At 35.1% G+C, this 15,342-nt stretch overlaps 4 protein-coding genes and 1 long non-coding RNA gene across 7 annotated transcripts; 2 read left to right on the top strand and 3 right to left on the bottom strand.

The window, feature by feature from the left end:
• LOC104785019 lies at nucleotides 3,030-4,031 on the top strand. The gene is made up of 2 exons (XM_010510140.2): nucleotides 3,030-3,600; nucleotides 3,696-4,031. Exons 1-2 carry the CDS (start codon nucleotides 3,099-3,101, stop codon nucleotides 3,773-3,775), a joined length of 582 nt encoding a protein of 193 aa, XP_010508442.1. The 5' UTR covers nucleotides 3,030-3,098; the 3' UTR covers nucleotides 3,776-4,031.
• Nucleotides 4,008-6,180, bottom strand: LOC104785020 (probable glutathione peroxidase 3, mitochondrial). 2 transcript variants are annotated; one of them, XM_010510141.1, is made up of 7 exons: nucleotides 5,937-6,180; nucleotides 5,466-5,542; nucleotides 5,163-5,224; nucleotides 4,952-5,070; nucleotides 4,696-4,863; nucleotides 4,566-4,613; nucleotides 4,008-4,214 (listed from the first exon to the last, which is right to left on the bottom strand). In XM_010510141.1, exons 1-6 carry the CDS (start codon nucleotides 6,102-6,104, stop codon nucleotides 4,581-4,583), a joined length of 627 nt encoding a protein of 208 aa, XP_010508443.1. In that variant the 5' UTR covers nucleotides 6,105-6,180; the 3' UTR covers nucleotides 4,008-4,214; nucleotides 4,566-4,580. The 2 variants fall into 2 exon arrangements, with proteins under 2 accessions (XP_010508443.1, XP_010508444.1); XM_010510142.1 differs by having other exon boundaries at nucleotides 4,008-4,209.
• On the bottom strand, nucleotides 6,358-9,022 carry LOC104785018 (biotin synthase). Its single transcript, XM_010510139.2, has 6 exons — nucleotides 8,699-9,022; nucleotides 8,176-8,355; nucleotides 7,766-7,872; nucleotides 7,196-7,401; nucleotides 6,893-7,032; nucleotides 6,358-6,801 (listed from the first exon to the last, which is right to left on the bottom strand). Exons 1-6 carry the CDS (start codon nucleotides 8,909-8,911, stop codon nucleotides 6,502-6,504), a joined length of 1,146 nt encoding a protein of 381 aa, XP_010508441.1. The 5' UTR covers nucleotides 8,912-9,022; the 3' UTR covers nucleotides 6,358-6,501.
• On the bottom strand, nucleotides 10,396-10,749 carry LOC109133025. Its single transcript, XR_002037896.1, has 2 exons — nucleotides 10,704-10,749; nucleotides 10,396-10,593 (listed from the first exon to the last, which is right to left on the bottom strand). It is a non-coding gene; the product is annotated as an uncharacterized LOC109133025 (long non-coding RNA).
• LOC104785017 (U11/U12 small nuclear ribonucleoprotein 35 kDa protein) lies at nucleotides 11,730-13,853 on the top strand. Of its 2 annotated transcripts, XM_010510137.2 has the most exons (8): nucleotides 11,730-11,927; nucleotides 12,020-12,117; nucleotides 12,207-12,258; nucleotides 12,384-12,454; nucleotides 12,620-12,710; nucleotides 12,803-12,878; nucleotides 13,031-13,109; nucleotides 13,299-13,853. In XM_010510137.2, exons 1-8 carry the CDS (start codon nucleotides 11,780-11,782, stop codon nucleotides 13,707-13,709), a joined length of 1,026 nt encoding a protein of 341 aa, XP_010508439.1. In that variant the 5' UTR covers nucleotides 11,730-11,779; the 3' UTR covers nucleotides 13,710-13,853. The 2 variants fall into 2 exon arrangements, with proteins under 2 accessions (XP_010508439.1, XP_019101208.1); XM_019245663.1 differs by lacking the exon at nucleotides 13,031-13,109 and having other exon boundaries at nucleotides 13,299-13,380.

Here is a 15,342-nt window from a genome sequence, read left to right as displayed (position 1 = left end):
CATTTGGAGCCTTTCGTTCTGTAGGAACAAATAATATGGGTAACTTATGGTTTGGCTTGCAAACGCTATGCCCTCTTATCTTGCTTTTATATTGACTATACATATATCCCACATGGCAAAGAACTATGATGTTTTTTGTAATTATAACATGTCATGTGACCATCATCGTCATGACATAATAAATGACATGAATGTCAGATATATTAACATGACACGTTTGTCTCCATCTAACGCCGGCGCACCATATATCAAAGTCATGTTAATTTGTCAATGAAGCCAATTAGCTCACCAAAAGCTGGACCACGATATGAATTTTCTTTCATAGTTATATTTTCCATTAGAAATTTCGAGAAGCAATCTTCTTTTGGCTTCTACAATATTTCTTCTTTATGAATTCTTATGTTTGTATATTTAGCTGTTTACAGCAAAGAGTTTTCGTACAAAAGCTATGAGGATTGGTTACCAACTTAAATTATTAGCAGAAAGGAGTGTATTTCTTATTAAACCAATGATTAATACATAGTATTATGTATGGATTTAATATTCTTATACATCAAACTCAATTATTATCTCCGCTTTGTATACATAGTTGCTACTTATGCTAAGCAAACACATCAACTAATCCATAATATTATGAAAAAAGCTCGTTATATAAACCACAATATGTATCTTACAATAATACAAAATAGATATACTCTTCTTGAGTTCTTTGTGAAAACATGTAACATACGTATATGTTCTAAAGTGATAAATATAAATATAAATCATAACTAACTAAAATATAAAACCGCTGAAATAAGTATACAATAATGTTATACAAAGTAATCAATCACCCATTTGCGTCAATACATTACAAAGATAACAATAAATAAAATTAGCGATGGATGCAAATAATATGATCTCGCTTTGGTATTTGGTAGCCGACCCTAATAGTAATTCCACGGGTTAGCTTCATCGCACTAACTTCATCGCATGCCAAAAACATATGTCGATCAAGCTTATAGAAGGGTTGAAGAGCCACACTTTTTATTCGATAAATACAAAATAAAATAATACTAGTAAAAAAAACAAATGTTTAGCGGAATCTAAAGTTACTTGTATTAAAAATTTGTTTTTAAGGGTTGAAAATGTAAAATTGACGTGGCGCATCTCGAGTCCAACGACTTATTGGCAGGCCGAAGGTGAATTGTTTTGTAATTAGATTTGTATATAAATCATTATTTTATCTAGTAGTTTAGTCATTCACCTACATAATACCAAAGTCTCTATTAAATTGAATACTTTTTTTCATTAATGTTGAGTGCAATGATCTGTTTTCAATAGAATAAATTGCAGCAACCTAACAAGTTTGGAGCAACGACTTCTTGTTGCGGCCGCGAGAAGTTAGATATGAAATATGTGTGCATACATAACTACTCTATAATATGATAATATTATTATATGGTACATAATTAGTATTGCTTTGTGCATTTCGTTTTTTGTGTTTAAATTTTCAACAAATTTTACCGGAGAGACTTAAAGCTCATTAGTATATACAACCAATTTATATAGAGATTTATTTCTTGGTGTTTGATATATTTGAATCACTTGCAATAGAAATAATGGATATCGCATTATCAACCAATAATCGTCTAAAACTTTATTTGAGTTTCATTATAAAGAAAAAAAGCAGATTTGTTCACATGTTAAGTTTATATATATGGAAATATTATGGTAATGTAAGTCGAAAAAAAAATTATGATCAGAAAACTTAATTAAAGAGATCAGTGAATTAATAGTCTTTTTCTAATCATAAAAAAGCTTAAATGACGTATGAAGGTACGTAGTCTCTTCAATTTCATTTGATATTGTTGAGAAAATAATTAGAATGAGTTGTAGTATTAATATATTTATTTGTTAACAGAATTTTAGATTTGTTAAGATTTACCTTCAACCTCCCCACATAAACTAAAGTGTCTGACTGTGTAAAGTGTAAACTAATGTCCATTATGAGTTTGGAAGTAATATTTAATAATTACACATCTAATATGTAATTAACTAATTAAGGGCTAAAAAAGCGGTGGAGGAATAATAATATGTGTGCATACATAACAATTCTATATGAATAACATGTAATATTATTATATTGTACATAATTAGTATTGTTTTGCACATTTCGTTTTTGTGTTTAAATTTTCAACAAATTCTACTGGAGGGACTAAAACTCATTTGGTATATACAACCAATTTATATAGAGATTTATCTCTTGGTGTTAGAAATATTAGAATCACTTGCGATGGAAATAATGGATATCACATTATCAACCAATGATGGTCGAAAACTTTATCTGAGTTCCATAACAAAAAAAAAACAGATTTTTTATTTCTTAACATGTAAAGTTTGCACCAAAAAAAAAGACTTTCTATATATATGGAAATATTATGGTAATGTAAGTTGAAAAACCTAATTAAACCATTATATGAATGAATTAGTAGTCTTTTTTTGTAATCATAGAAAATGGTTAAATGACGTATGAAGGTATGTAGTCTCTAAAAAATAATTAGCGAATGAGTTGTAGTGTTAATATTTTTATTTGACAATAGAGTTTTAGATTTGTTAAGATTAAGTTCAACCTCCACACGTAAGCTAAGATCTATAGCTTCTAAACTATATTTTGATGAAGAAACTGTGTAAACTAGTCCAATTCGTTATGAATTTCGAAGTAATATTTGATAATTACACATCTAATATGAATTTTTGTATATAATTAACTAATTAAGGGCTTAAAAAGCGGTGGAGGAATAATAATAATTGGTGGAAAAGGTGCTCTCTGACGATGATTCGATGATCTAGATTCTAGCCGCACATGGTGGTCCCCCAATTTTTACTCACACATCCATGACATGATCATCTTATATCATCACATACATGATAACATACATAAATTGATTAGTAACCACATGATGATTAGAAAGAGACAAAAATAAAAATAATTGCCGCCCGATAAAAAATAAGCTTCTTTATAAAGCAACACTTCTTTCTTCTTTCTCTCTTCACTTTTCTTTTTTTTCACCTTTTCACATCCCTTCCAAACAAAACAAAAACAGAGGAGACTCACAATGTGCGACTCAGATCTTCATCTTTCTCGTTGTTCTTCCTACGAAGCTGACGTTGATTCCGACAGCGAGATCTCTACTACCTCCAGTTTCAGTTCTTGTTCTTACAGTGGATCTGATGAAGAAGCAGAGTTCAACAATGGCTTTGGTGTTTCACAGTCCAAGAAGCAGACGAAGAAGCTGGAGAAGAAGAAGAGCAATGTGTTGTTAGAAGGCTACGTTTTAGATTCAGCGGTCAACGATGATTTGAAGAGAACCAAGAGTTTAACTGACGATGATCTCGAGGAGCTTAAAGGTTGTGTGGATCTTGGATTTGGTTTCAACTACGAGGAGATCCCTGAGCTTTGTAATACTTTACCTGCTCTTGAGCTTTGTTACTCCATGAGTCAGAAGTTCATCGATCAAGATCATCATCACCATTCTTCTTCTTCTTCCCCGGAGAAGAAATCGTCGGTTCTTGATTCTCCTGTTAGTCCTATTGCTAGCTGGAAGATCTCTAGTCCTGGTAAGTCTCTTTCTTTTCAAAGTTCTTTTCAATTTGCATTCTATAGATTTTAGTTTTGGTTTTCTGATTATGTTTTTTTTTTTGTGTGAAAACAGGTGATAATCCTGATGATGTTAAAGCAAGGTTGAAATTTTGGGCACAAGCTGTGGCCTGTACTGTGAGATTATGTACTTGATGAAGAGATTTGGATATTGATCAATCAAAAAGTTGAGGAATCAACGGACGGGGGAAGAAGATGATTGAACAAGTTTGCAGGAGTGAAATCTCTTTAAGAGACTGGACCTGCTTGGATACACACCCATTGTTGTAAAGCTCTTTGTTTTGACTGTATGTATAAAAGAATTAATGATCAACCAAGATTTTGCTTAGGACATTGTTGTAATGAATGATTTGATAATAAGAGGAAATAAATGCAACAGCTGTGTTCTTTATTGATATTTCATAAACATATTTGGGGTCTTGTTACAGAAAATGTGGTTCACAGATTCAAGCAAGCATCTTCTTTTCCATGAATGGTGTTAGATAAAACATACAGGTAGGTACGGGATAAGTATAGAAGTGGCTCTCATTCTCAGTACCAGACATGTTTGATACGATGCTTTTGCTCTTCTGTCCTGCACCAAAACGGTCCACATTATATTCCTTTGTCTCCATGAGCATTTCCAGAGAAAATAGTTCTGATTCTTGTAACTTAGATGTGTGTTACCAATTTCACAAGATTCTGTTGCTTCTATGTTTCACCCATGAGCTTGGAAGAATTATTACAAACCAAACTGTCCCTAAGAGTTTGGCAACAGTTGCATTCCAAGTTCTAACTACAGATATATATGTTCACATGCCACATAGAACTTTATCTAACCATTATAACTTACAACTCATGAATTAGTTTCTTGTCTTATCCCAGAGAGGGAAGCGAGATTTATCTGATATAGATAGATATCATTGGGGGCTAGCACAAAACACACCTTTAACATTTTTGTTCAAGCAGATGCCAATAGCTTCACTATGTCCTTCTGCGAAAAGAAGAGCGAGAAAAAAGATCCTTATATGATTTAGAGAAATGATAGCAATGTAAGAGGGGAAACATCAACTAACCTCAATTTCAAGAGGTGATGTAGTTGGAGCATATCGGTCCACAACATTTCCTTGTTTGTCTACCAGAAACTTTGCGAAATTCCACTTGATAGAATCACCAAACAATCCTCCTTTTTGTTCTTTTAAGAAATTGTAAAGTGGAGAAGTGTTCTTTCCATTGACTTCAATCTTGCATAAGAAAAGAAGACATGTAACAACTACAAAGATATGAAACCGTGTGAGAAAATTTGAGTCACAGAGCAAAAGTTTTTGAGACCTTGTCAAAGATTGGGAATTCTGCTTTGAATATATTGCAAACTGTTTCCTTGATCTGTATGTTGCTCCCTGGCTCTTGGCTGCCAAATTGGTTGCAAGGAAATGCTAAGATCTCAAGCCCTGCGTGAAACGATGCTTTCCTCAATACTTAAAGAATTATTCCATTAGTTATAATAAGCCTAAGAAAGCCACAGCAAGATAAAGAGACATACCTTGAGATTTGTACTTGGCATACAAAATGTTCAACTCTTTGTAGTTTCCATGTGTTAGACCACTGCCCATTCATGACAACAAGATTCTAGATATAATGCCATTATATTATATGCAACGCTTCTGTAAGCCATTGTATCATAATCACACTAGATGGTAGATGCAACTCGTAACATAACTTATAAAATGATGCAACTGAATCTCTCTCCACATTACATGAGACGGTTCGAGTTGGAAAATACAGTTTGTGAGGATTTAGGAGATGGAATATGTATTTCTGAAGAACTGAATACTTAGTAGCGTACCACTTAGAGGCTACATTGACGATAAGAAGCACTTTTCCTGTGAACTTGCTCAAACTCACATCTTTACCTTCGATGTCCTGCATTTTCAGTTAACGAGTTATAATGTTATGACAAATAACCTTGTAGAACTCATGAACTTAAACGGCATAGTGTCATTACAAGATTCACTTAAAAAGCAAAAAGCAAAACACAAAACAAAGCCAGCTAACACTAAACGAAGGCACTCATCTAGATTTCAGTATCTTAGCTAAATCCCTAAGTAAAACATAAAATTTCAGTATCTTAGCTAAATCCCTAAGCAATTACGATATTAACATCAATCCTTTTAATTTCCTTTTAAAAATCACATCTTTGTACTCAAATTACAAATCAATTCAATCAAGTCGAATGATAAATTCAGAATCAGGACTAAACATCGACGTGAAGTGAACTTACTGGCTTCTAAATATGCCTAGTTTAAGCTGATGATACCTTAACGGAAATATTGTAGATGGAACGGGACGAGTGTTCAACAGTGGATGGAGAAGAAGAAGAAGGGTATCTGTAGAGGTAGAAGACAAAGGCTAGAAACAAGAAGAGAATCAACTTTTTAGTCTTAGAGGGAGCTCGATGATTGACCCATCTGCTTGATTTAGGCATCGCAGAAAAAGAAATATTTTTTTTTTGCTTAGTCTTCTCTTCCGTGAACAAGGACGACGATCTCACTCAGAACAGAACAAGCATGTTGACTTGGTATTATTACTATTTAGTAATATCTGAAGCTTTGATAGGCTTTTACATGGGCCACGGTTTAGTTGTTAAGCCCATATCAACCTTGAAAACACTATTGCTAACTTCTAATTATAAATAGTAGATTCAATTGCACCTTTTCTCTTCAACTTTGATCACACTCTAGAATAACAAGTTTACTTTCAGATGAAAATCTAGACATATATGAATAAGGATTAACGAACTGTGGTATCACAAAACCGTCAACTCATACTACATGGTAAAAGGGACTGCACTAAAAAAAAACACAATGAAGTGGATAATAATACTAGTGAGTAGCGGAAGCAACTTCCTCGAAGTTCTCTGATTCAGAATCATCTTCCGAGAAGCTTGGCGGTTTAGGAATGAGGCCTAATGTCTTCAACATGAGCTGGTCAGCGTCATAATCATTGTTTGGTGTGGTTAGAAGCTTCTCTCCGGTGAAGATAGAGTTTGCACCAGCAAGGAAACAGAGAGCTTGTTCAGGCATTGAGAACCGGACTCTCCCAGCAGATAACCTCACCATTGCTTTTGGCATTACGATACGTGCCGTTCCAATCATCCTGATCATTTCCCATATCTCAACTGGCTGCAAACAAAAACATAAAAAGTTTTCAAATACCTTTTACCACAATGTAGCTATGACTTGCATTTTGTGTTTTTAGGTTGTGGAGATTTACCTTCTGGTTTTCAAGAGGAGTGCCTTTCACTGCAAGCAGCGCATTGATGGGAACACTCTCGGGGTGAGAAGGAAGTGTTGCTAGTGTGTGTAATAACCCTACTCTGTCCTCTTCTGCCTCTCCAAGCCCTATGATTCCTCCTGTTCATCGGTAAAGAGAAAAGACTTTAGAACACATTTGTTGTTCTTATCCATATGGATTTTATCAAATCAACAAATATTAGGGAATAGTGATTGTAATGATCAAGATGGAGACAGGTTTTCGTATAGAATCAGAATTTCTTTGTTTTCATATCGAAGTTACCTGAACAGACGTTGATTCCAGCACCACGAACATGCTCAAGAGTTTCAAGGCGATCATCATAACTTCTAGTAGTGATAACATTTGGGTAGTACTCTCTTGAAGTATCAAGATTGTGGTTATACGCAGTTAGGCCAGCCTTCTTTAGCTCTAATGCTTGTTGTTTCTCAATCATGCCTAAGGTGCAGCAAACTTCCATCCCCATGCCTCTGTTGCAAAGTGAGAGTCAAGAAAGTTAGTATAAGGATGTTACAGCCAAGAGACCACATTCAACATCATGTTCATTCTTCTCATGGATACAAGTTCAGTTTAACAGGATGACTTAACAGATAAAAAGATAAAATCACTCAAAATCATTAAAAAAACCAATAAAGAATCCATAACACTTTTTTAATGATCGTAGCCTGTGAATCATATTTTAAGGCTATAGAGCAGTTGCTTTAATACAGAAAGCAGTTGCAAGGAGATCATATGTAATGTAACAGAAACAAGGAGATTTAAAATGAAAGTCCAACTTTAAAAGGTATTATAATAACTCCTCAGATATTGCCAACAATAACAAGGGAAAGGTACCTTATTTCTTTGATGTATTCAAGTATTTGGCTGAAGTTTGTTTTCCGTCCAATAGTATCTCGCCAAGCAGCACCCATACAAAAACGTGTGCTGCCAGCTTCTTTTGCCTAACAACGCATTAACTTCGTTAATTCAAATCAGAAAGAACCTTTATTACATTCTCAAGATTCTCGGATACTACACTTTCATATGTCATTATCCTCAAGCTTCTAGATTTACAGAGAAAAGGGAAGTGGCTAGTAAAGAGATTAATTAAAATATGCTACATCAAGGGATAGAAGCAAAGTTCGATGATGAGGCTAGAATATGAAACCTTCCTACCAATTTTGAACATTCCTCAAGTTTCTAACTGATACATAATGCTAAGGAACATACATTCAGCAAAATAAATTCACAAGAAAACCGCTAACCTTCTTTGCAGCATCAATGACAGCATCTTTAGACATAAGTCTTTGTGCCTTAACTCCAGTGCTATATCTGGAGGATTGAGGACAATATGAACAGTCTTCGCTGCACCCACCAGTCTTTATGGAGAGGAGAGTACATTGCTGAACCTCCCTGAAGTTATGAACATGTCTATGAACCTGAGCCTGAAAGCCCAAACAGCACACATAACATCGTCATTCAAGTAAAACACAACTGATAACAAGATCAGATGAGCAACCAAATGAATTTGGTTTGGAAATAGACTAAAAGATCGATACTTTCATCCAGATTAATGTTGTAATTTTGCAGAAACACACACTAAATTCCTCAGACAAGAATCCTGGAAGTTAAGACAAATGTTTCAAAGAGATTCAAGTTCAGGGCTAAACTAAAAATCGATACTTTCATCCCCATTTTTGATGTAAATTTGCAGAAACACAAACTTCAAATTTGTAAACAACAAAGGGAAGAGTAAGTGAATAAGTGAGAAGGGGGAAAATAAATTACTCCATGGAAGAGGAGGTCAAGAACAGGAGAATCATAAACGGCCTTGATTTCTTCTCTACTCCAGTTATTTCTGGGACCTTCTTTGATGGTCCTTTCAGCTTCAGCCGAAGCAGCAGATGAAGAAGAGTAAGAAAAGCAAGAAGCAGACTGTAGACCACCCGACGAGGCAAAGGGTCTCAACTGAGATCGAAACACCGATCGAACAAGCATCATTTGATCTGCAAATCAGATGATTTTTTTTACCAGATTTGGTGGTTTGTGCTAAAAAAAACTCACTCCAGTGAGACTCTTTACCTAACCAAATCAGATGATTCTTTACCTAACCAAATCGAGCCACCGTTGGAGTTTCCGCCAACATAGTGACAAAACTCCTACAATTAAATGGGCTTTAATAGGCCCAGTTTATATTTTGGGCTTAAAAAATAATAATCAAATAAACGAATCTTCTTTATTTCATTGATTCGTTCGTTATTGACTGACTAGCCGGAACCGCCGTGAGAGAGAGAGAGAGAAGTATCGTTTTGAAGAATATTGTGTAACCAAGTTGTATTAAATTCATGTGGGTGACTCATATATACAGAACTATTAGACTGGTTGGTTTCTTAATGTGCCTTTTTTTTTAGAATTTTTTATGATAAGACTCGGAGAATGTATGTTAAGCGTTGAAATTAGAATGAAACTGCAAAACAGAAGAGATGAGGCAGCAAACAATTTTGAAAATGAATGCAAGTAAATCTCAAAGACAAAGAGTCAAAACTCATATACTCCAAATTGACAGAGGTGAGACTAGTGTCGATGACCTTTCCTTACAAATAAGAGTGGATCAACCAAATTATAGGTGAACACTGCAAACAAAAGAGATAACCCGGTGCTCCTTAACATTGCACAATTTTATGTCGAACCAAAACGGAATTCAAAGTCATTATTACTTGCATGACAAGCAAGGAAGAAGCAAAACAGGCATTCTTAACTAGTCTCAAGAAAGACCAAGATCGGTTAGATTCTTAAATACATAAGACATAATGGGACGACAAGATACTTAAAAATACATAACACACATAATGGTGGGTGGCTTTCACACCAAACACTTGACTTCGAGGGACATATGACCTGGCATTCCATCCATTGTTCTCCTTATGATAGCATTACTTATGATAGGATTGCCGTCTTGAAGGGCACAGGATTTTAAGGTAATGTAGAAGATTGCATTCTCCTCCTTGGCTTTCTTCTTAGACTCCACATCGTCTTTGGTTAGCACAATTACCTTTTGCAGGTCAAATGGCCTTTCCCACAGTGATAAGCGCTGCAACACAACATCAAGAAGAGATGTCATTATAGGCTACCTAGTACACAAATTCCTATCCTCTTTTCGTTGTCAAAGTCTGTGTTTTTTTTTTTTTCTCACCGGGAAAGAATTGGTGCGCAACGAGAGTTCCAAGTAGAGAAGAAGCCAATCCTTTTCTTCTTCCACCTCTGACTCTTTCAACTGCAAAAAAATCAAGTCAAAATGTGTTCTCTAGCCTCTAGGCATGCTTCCTCTAAATAATGGTTGTGAAGGGCTAAAAAGGGAAACCTACCTCGTAGAATTGCAGGTTATCACTGGTGGTGGTAACCTCAGGCAACGAGTTGGGCATATCACCTGTGAAGAAAGCATCCACGGCAAGTTTGTCAAAGTGGTCACAGATTGGGAAGCCTTCCTTCTCTGGCAATAATGTGCATTGGGTTGTAATGAAACTCAAGCAGCAGCCATCTTTCGTAGACTCAAACACCCTTGTTAAGAACTCGCAAATGGAAAACTCGTAAATGGAAAACTCTCGAGTTGGATCCCTTGCATAAAATTTTACAAGCGGAGGATACTCCTTGTCGTCTAGGCAGAAATATTCAAGGTTTGTCCGCTGCCAAGAAGATGAGAATAATATTTAAGAACTTGTACGATATATTTTACAAGATACAAAACAATAAAAATGGTAAAAAAACAGAAGAAGGAGAGAAAAGAGAAGCTTACATTTTGCAGATTGTAGCAGTGAAGCCCAACTTTACCAAACAAGTCATCACCCACTCTATAATAACTCTGATGGATGGAGAGGGTCCAAAATCAGAATATATAATATAAATTATAATGATATGATATGGATCAGTAGCATAAAATAAAACCCTCAGAATTACGTAAACAAGTGTTCAAAAATTACCTTAACTGGCTTATCCTCGGGAAAGGAGGTCAAAGGGATTTCAAAGTCAGGAGAAGGACAGTAAACAGGAGAAGGACAGTAAGCAGGAGGAGAATTAGGACAGTAAACAGGAGAAGATGGACTGTAAGAAGGAGAAGAAGGACAGTAATCAGAAGAAGGATGGTAAGGAGGAGAAGGTGGTTCGTATGTTGATCGTGAAAAGCAAGTTTCCTCGTTAGAGGGCCCATCCAACATATTCTTGCCAAGCTTAAAAGATTCAATAGCATCGCCCCGCAACCAGTCGTCCTGTATCAGCATCTGCTTCCATAGAGAGTAATTACCGCCGAAGGTTGGTACAGGGATCGTATAGAAACTTTCCCCTTCCAGCCGCTGATGATACGGTTTTAAAGCATCATACAGTTCCTTACAACAACAAAAAAAACAAAAAAAAACAAAATAGAATCATGAGAGTTAGATGATGCAAAAGAGAGAGATTGATCCAATTACCTTGTAAGTCGGGGGCCGACTGGTTTCTTGTAGCTTCAACAAGGCGAAAGACGACATTCTTGGAAGAATATGAAAAAAAAAAACAAAAAGAGGATTAGAGATAATCAATTAAAATCTCCCACAGGACTCTCCAACCCTAATTTATAGTACTATCAAACCACAATCAATCAGGAATTCATCGCCAGTTTTTTGAAAAAGCAATTCCGCCAAATCAAATAAGAAAACAATCTTATGGGTTTGGTGAGATTTCAGCTTAAATGGGCTTTAATAGGCCCAATTTATAAATATTGGGCTTAAAATAGTAGTCAATTGGAACGACGACGTTTTATTCTTTATTTCATTGAATCGTTGTTGACTAGCCGGAGCCGCCGTGAGAGAGAGAGAGAGAGAGAAGAGGGAGAAGGATATGAGCGGCGGAGGAAACAACGTCGTGAACAAAGTGTTCTACGCGACGTCGTATCATCCGATTCAAGCCGGAAGCATCGACGGAACTGATGTTGCTCCACATGATAACGGCGTCCGTCGAGCTCTCCTCTGTTATAACGCCGGCTTATGTATACTCTCATTCTTTCTCTCTGTTCCTCTCTTCAGTGTTTCTGCGTTTCTGAATTCTAAAATAGTCATTGATTTTGGTTTGTTCTGGAAGATGATCCTTCTGGTGATTCGAAAGCTGTTGGAGATCCTTACTCTACTCTCTTCGTGGGTCGTCTCTCTCATCACACTACGGAGGATACTCTTCGAGAGGTTAATAATTGGAATTTCACTTAGTTTTTTTTTTTAATGTTCGTGTAAACTATGTTTTGAGTATGATTATGGAATTTTCTTCTTCACAGGTGATGATTAAGTATGGTAGGATTAAGAACTTGCGCTTGGTTAGGCACATTGGTAAGATTTTGCTTATGATATCAGCAGCACTTTGCTTCATCTTTAGGAAATTTATGATCTTTGGTTTGTTGCTTCTACCAAGCTATTGTCTTTTTGAGTCTCCTCTTCTTGATCCCCTTTTGTAGTGACGGGTTCTTCACGAGGATATGCTTTTGTGGAATTTGAGAGCGAAAAGGATATGCTCCGTGCTTATGAGGTGCTGTGATGCTAAAAGTTTGCGTTTTTACCTCTTGTTTCTGTTCTTGAAAGCTGTCTGAAATCCTTACTAAGCCAACAACGCATTGAACATATCCATGTACATGCTGGTTTCTGGAAACTGGTTTAGTATGTCAGACTGAGAATGTTTGTGATGTTTTTACAGGATGCTCATCATTCACTAATAGATGGTAGAGAGATTATTGTTGATTACAATCGGCAGCAACTGATGCCTGGATGGATACCAAGAAGACTAGGTCTGCCGTTCTTTAACTTCTTTTTTTTTTGTCTGTTATGAACTGTCTATAGGAGTTATTATCTTAATGCCCACCTTCTTCTCTCTAAACAGGAGGTGGTCTTGGTGGTAGGAAAGAATCCGGACAACTTCGTTTTGGAGGACGAGAAAGACCATTCCGCGCTCCCTTGTACGGTTTTGTTTTGCTCTTCATTTAGCTTGTCCAAAGATCTAACACCAGCAGCAAAGCATAGTTGGCATGAACCTTCTTCTAACTTTCATATTCCTTCAAAACGATAAGTATTTTTATAAGTGGGCAGTCTTTCTGTTTGTTGATATCAGGCGACCAATCCCTCATGAAGATTTACAAAAACTCGGCATTCAGCTTCCACCTGAGGGAAGATATATGTCACGCACACAGGTCTACTTTGTCTTTTAACTTCAGAACCAATCTACAGTCATTCAAACTTTATCTCTGTTCTTTGTGTCATGCTAGCTAGCTTTTATCACGTCTTTTGTACTTGTTCTTCTGAGGAAGTGACATATTGATGGGATTATTCAATGCCCCTATGATAAAGTTCTAAGCACTATAGCTTGTTTGTGGATGCAGATCCCATCACCTCCGAGGAGAAAAGGAAGTGTGTCGGATGATAGAGAGGAAGGATATTATTATCGGGAAAAGAGTTCTGTAGAAAGGGAAGAAGATTTTAAAGAGCGAAGCAGCCATAGGTATAATCACAGTCACAGGTCGAGCTCACACACACACAGTTCGCATAGAAGACGCAGCAAAGACAGAGAGGAGCGTTCTAGGACAGAGTCCCGTTCCGATAGGAAAGAGAGATCACGAGGTACGGAAGATAGATATGGTAACAACAAGGGTAAAGTTTCTGGATTGAGCAAAAGATCAAAACGCGGAGAAGAAGAAGAAGAAGAGCGTTCTCACAAACGTCATAAACACATGGATTCCCACCATCATCATCATATGAGGTCCTCTAGTCGAGATCATCAGTCCTCTGACTAATAAGTTTCTGACTTTTCTGAGAGTTTATATATCTGTACTATTGTTTTTTTTTTTAAAGAATGGAGATCGACAGTGGAATCAAAGAAGTTCGTTGAGATGAAATTCAAATATGAGGGAAGTGAGTCAAACATTATTTTCCACACACATATCTAGCTCAATCAATTTTTTTCTTCTTCTAAACATTACTATTGTTACCCTAGCTAGACGATTTTCTGTTTATTAGGGGATTGCTTTTTCTTTTTAATTGATATCATTATTATATGCACTTTTGTTATGTTAATCGAGTCATGCAAATGATATGTATTTTTTAATTGTGTATATATTTATATTATTTTATGACAATAATAAAATTATCAATATATATAAATTATTTGATTGTTATACAGTTTACAATAAATTCTATATAAATATAAATTGTAGGTATGATTGTTTATATATGACAGCAAATTAGTCATGTTTTGGACTTTTGGTTCTTTGAAATGTTGAATAGATATTAACAAAAAAAAAAAAAAAGGCAAAACATATATAATATGTAAACAAAACATATGTAAAATATAAACAAAACATAAGTAAGATATTTTTACGTATGTGTTTTTAAAATACATAAAACAGATTGGGGTAAATGTTTTGTAATAAGTAATTGAGTTAGCAATTTAACATTCATTTTTCTCTCTCTCAATATAACATTTAACATCCATCATGAATTTTGAATAAGAATATTCTTCATTTTTACTTTCCTAAATACATCTAACTAAATTTGGATTTTTCTTGTTTTTGATATGATTGACTAATTACTTATTCAACTTGATTCATTTGAAAAGGTTAATGCTAAATGATATTTCTACAACATATTTGGAGCTTTAGTTGATGACCATTCGAAAATTTATAATTTGAAATTTCTTGTTGGATTGGTGATGTTATTTTTGTTTTTATGATCTTTCATGTATCGGAGAGATAGATAAGAAATTCCACAGTTCAGTTAGAATACAACCTATTTCTAAAAAAGAAGCAACACAAGTCCAAAAACCTTTTTTGATACAATCTGTACAAATTATGAAATCCAGAGTTTGATGCTAAAGCTTACCTTCTTCAGATTGTTTTTTGCTTATAACTTTAGTTTATTGATGAACATAGTATATGTCTAAACTTGATTACTTTACCCATGCAAATGATATGTATTTTTAATTGTTTATATATTTATATTATTTATGACTATAATAAAATCATATATATATATAAATTATTTGATTATTATACATTGAGTATAGTTTACATTAAATTCTATATAAATATAAATTGTAGGTATGATTGTTTATATATGAATCTTCTTAAGCTCCTCTGCAAGTCGTTCAATTTTAGTCCCTAATAGTTCTATAACGAAATCAGCTTTCGAAAGGCTTTTTAATCTATCGTACAGCTCTTGTGACATGTTTTAAATCAAACGCCCTTCCACGGCGGCCACTTAGGGTTTAGCAACGAAGAAAGGTGTTTAAAAAGGAACCAAATTACTACTAGGCAGAAAGAAATTTTAGGAAGAGAGGATTAGGGTAAAGAGAGAGAAATCGTAGAAAGGTGCCGTTTGATTGTTATACAGTTTACATTAAATTCTATATAAATATAAATTATAGGTATG

This window comes from Camelina sativa, chromosome 5 (genome assembly GCF_000633955.1).
Source record: "Camelina sativa cultivar DH55 chromosome 5, Cs, whole genome shotgun sequence".
Taxonomy (NCBI): Eukaryota; Viridiplantae; Streptophyta; class Magnoliopsida; order Brassicales; family Brassicaceae; genus Camelina; species Camelina sativa.
Note: the sequence above shows the minus strand (reverse complement) of the source record. Positions and strands in the feature narration are given on the sequence as shown.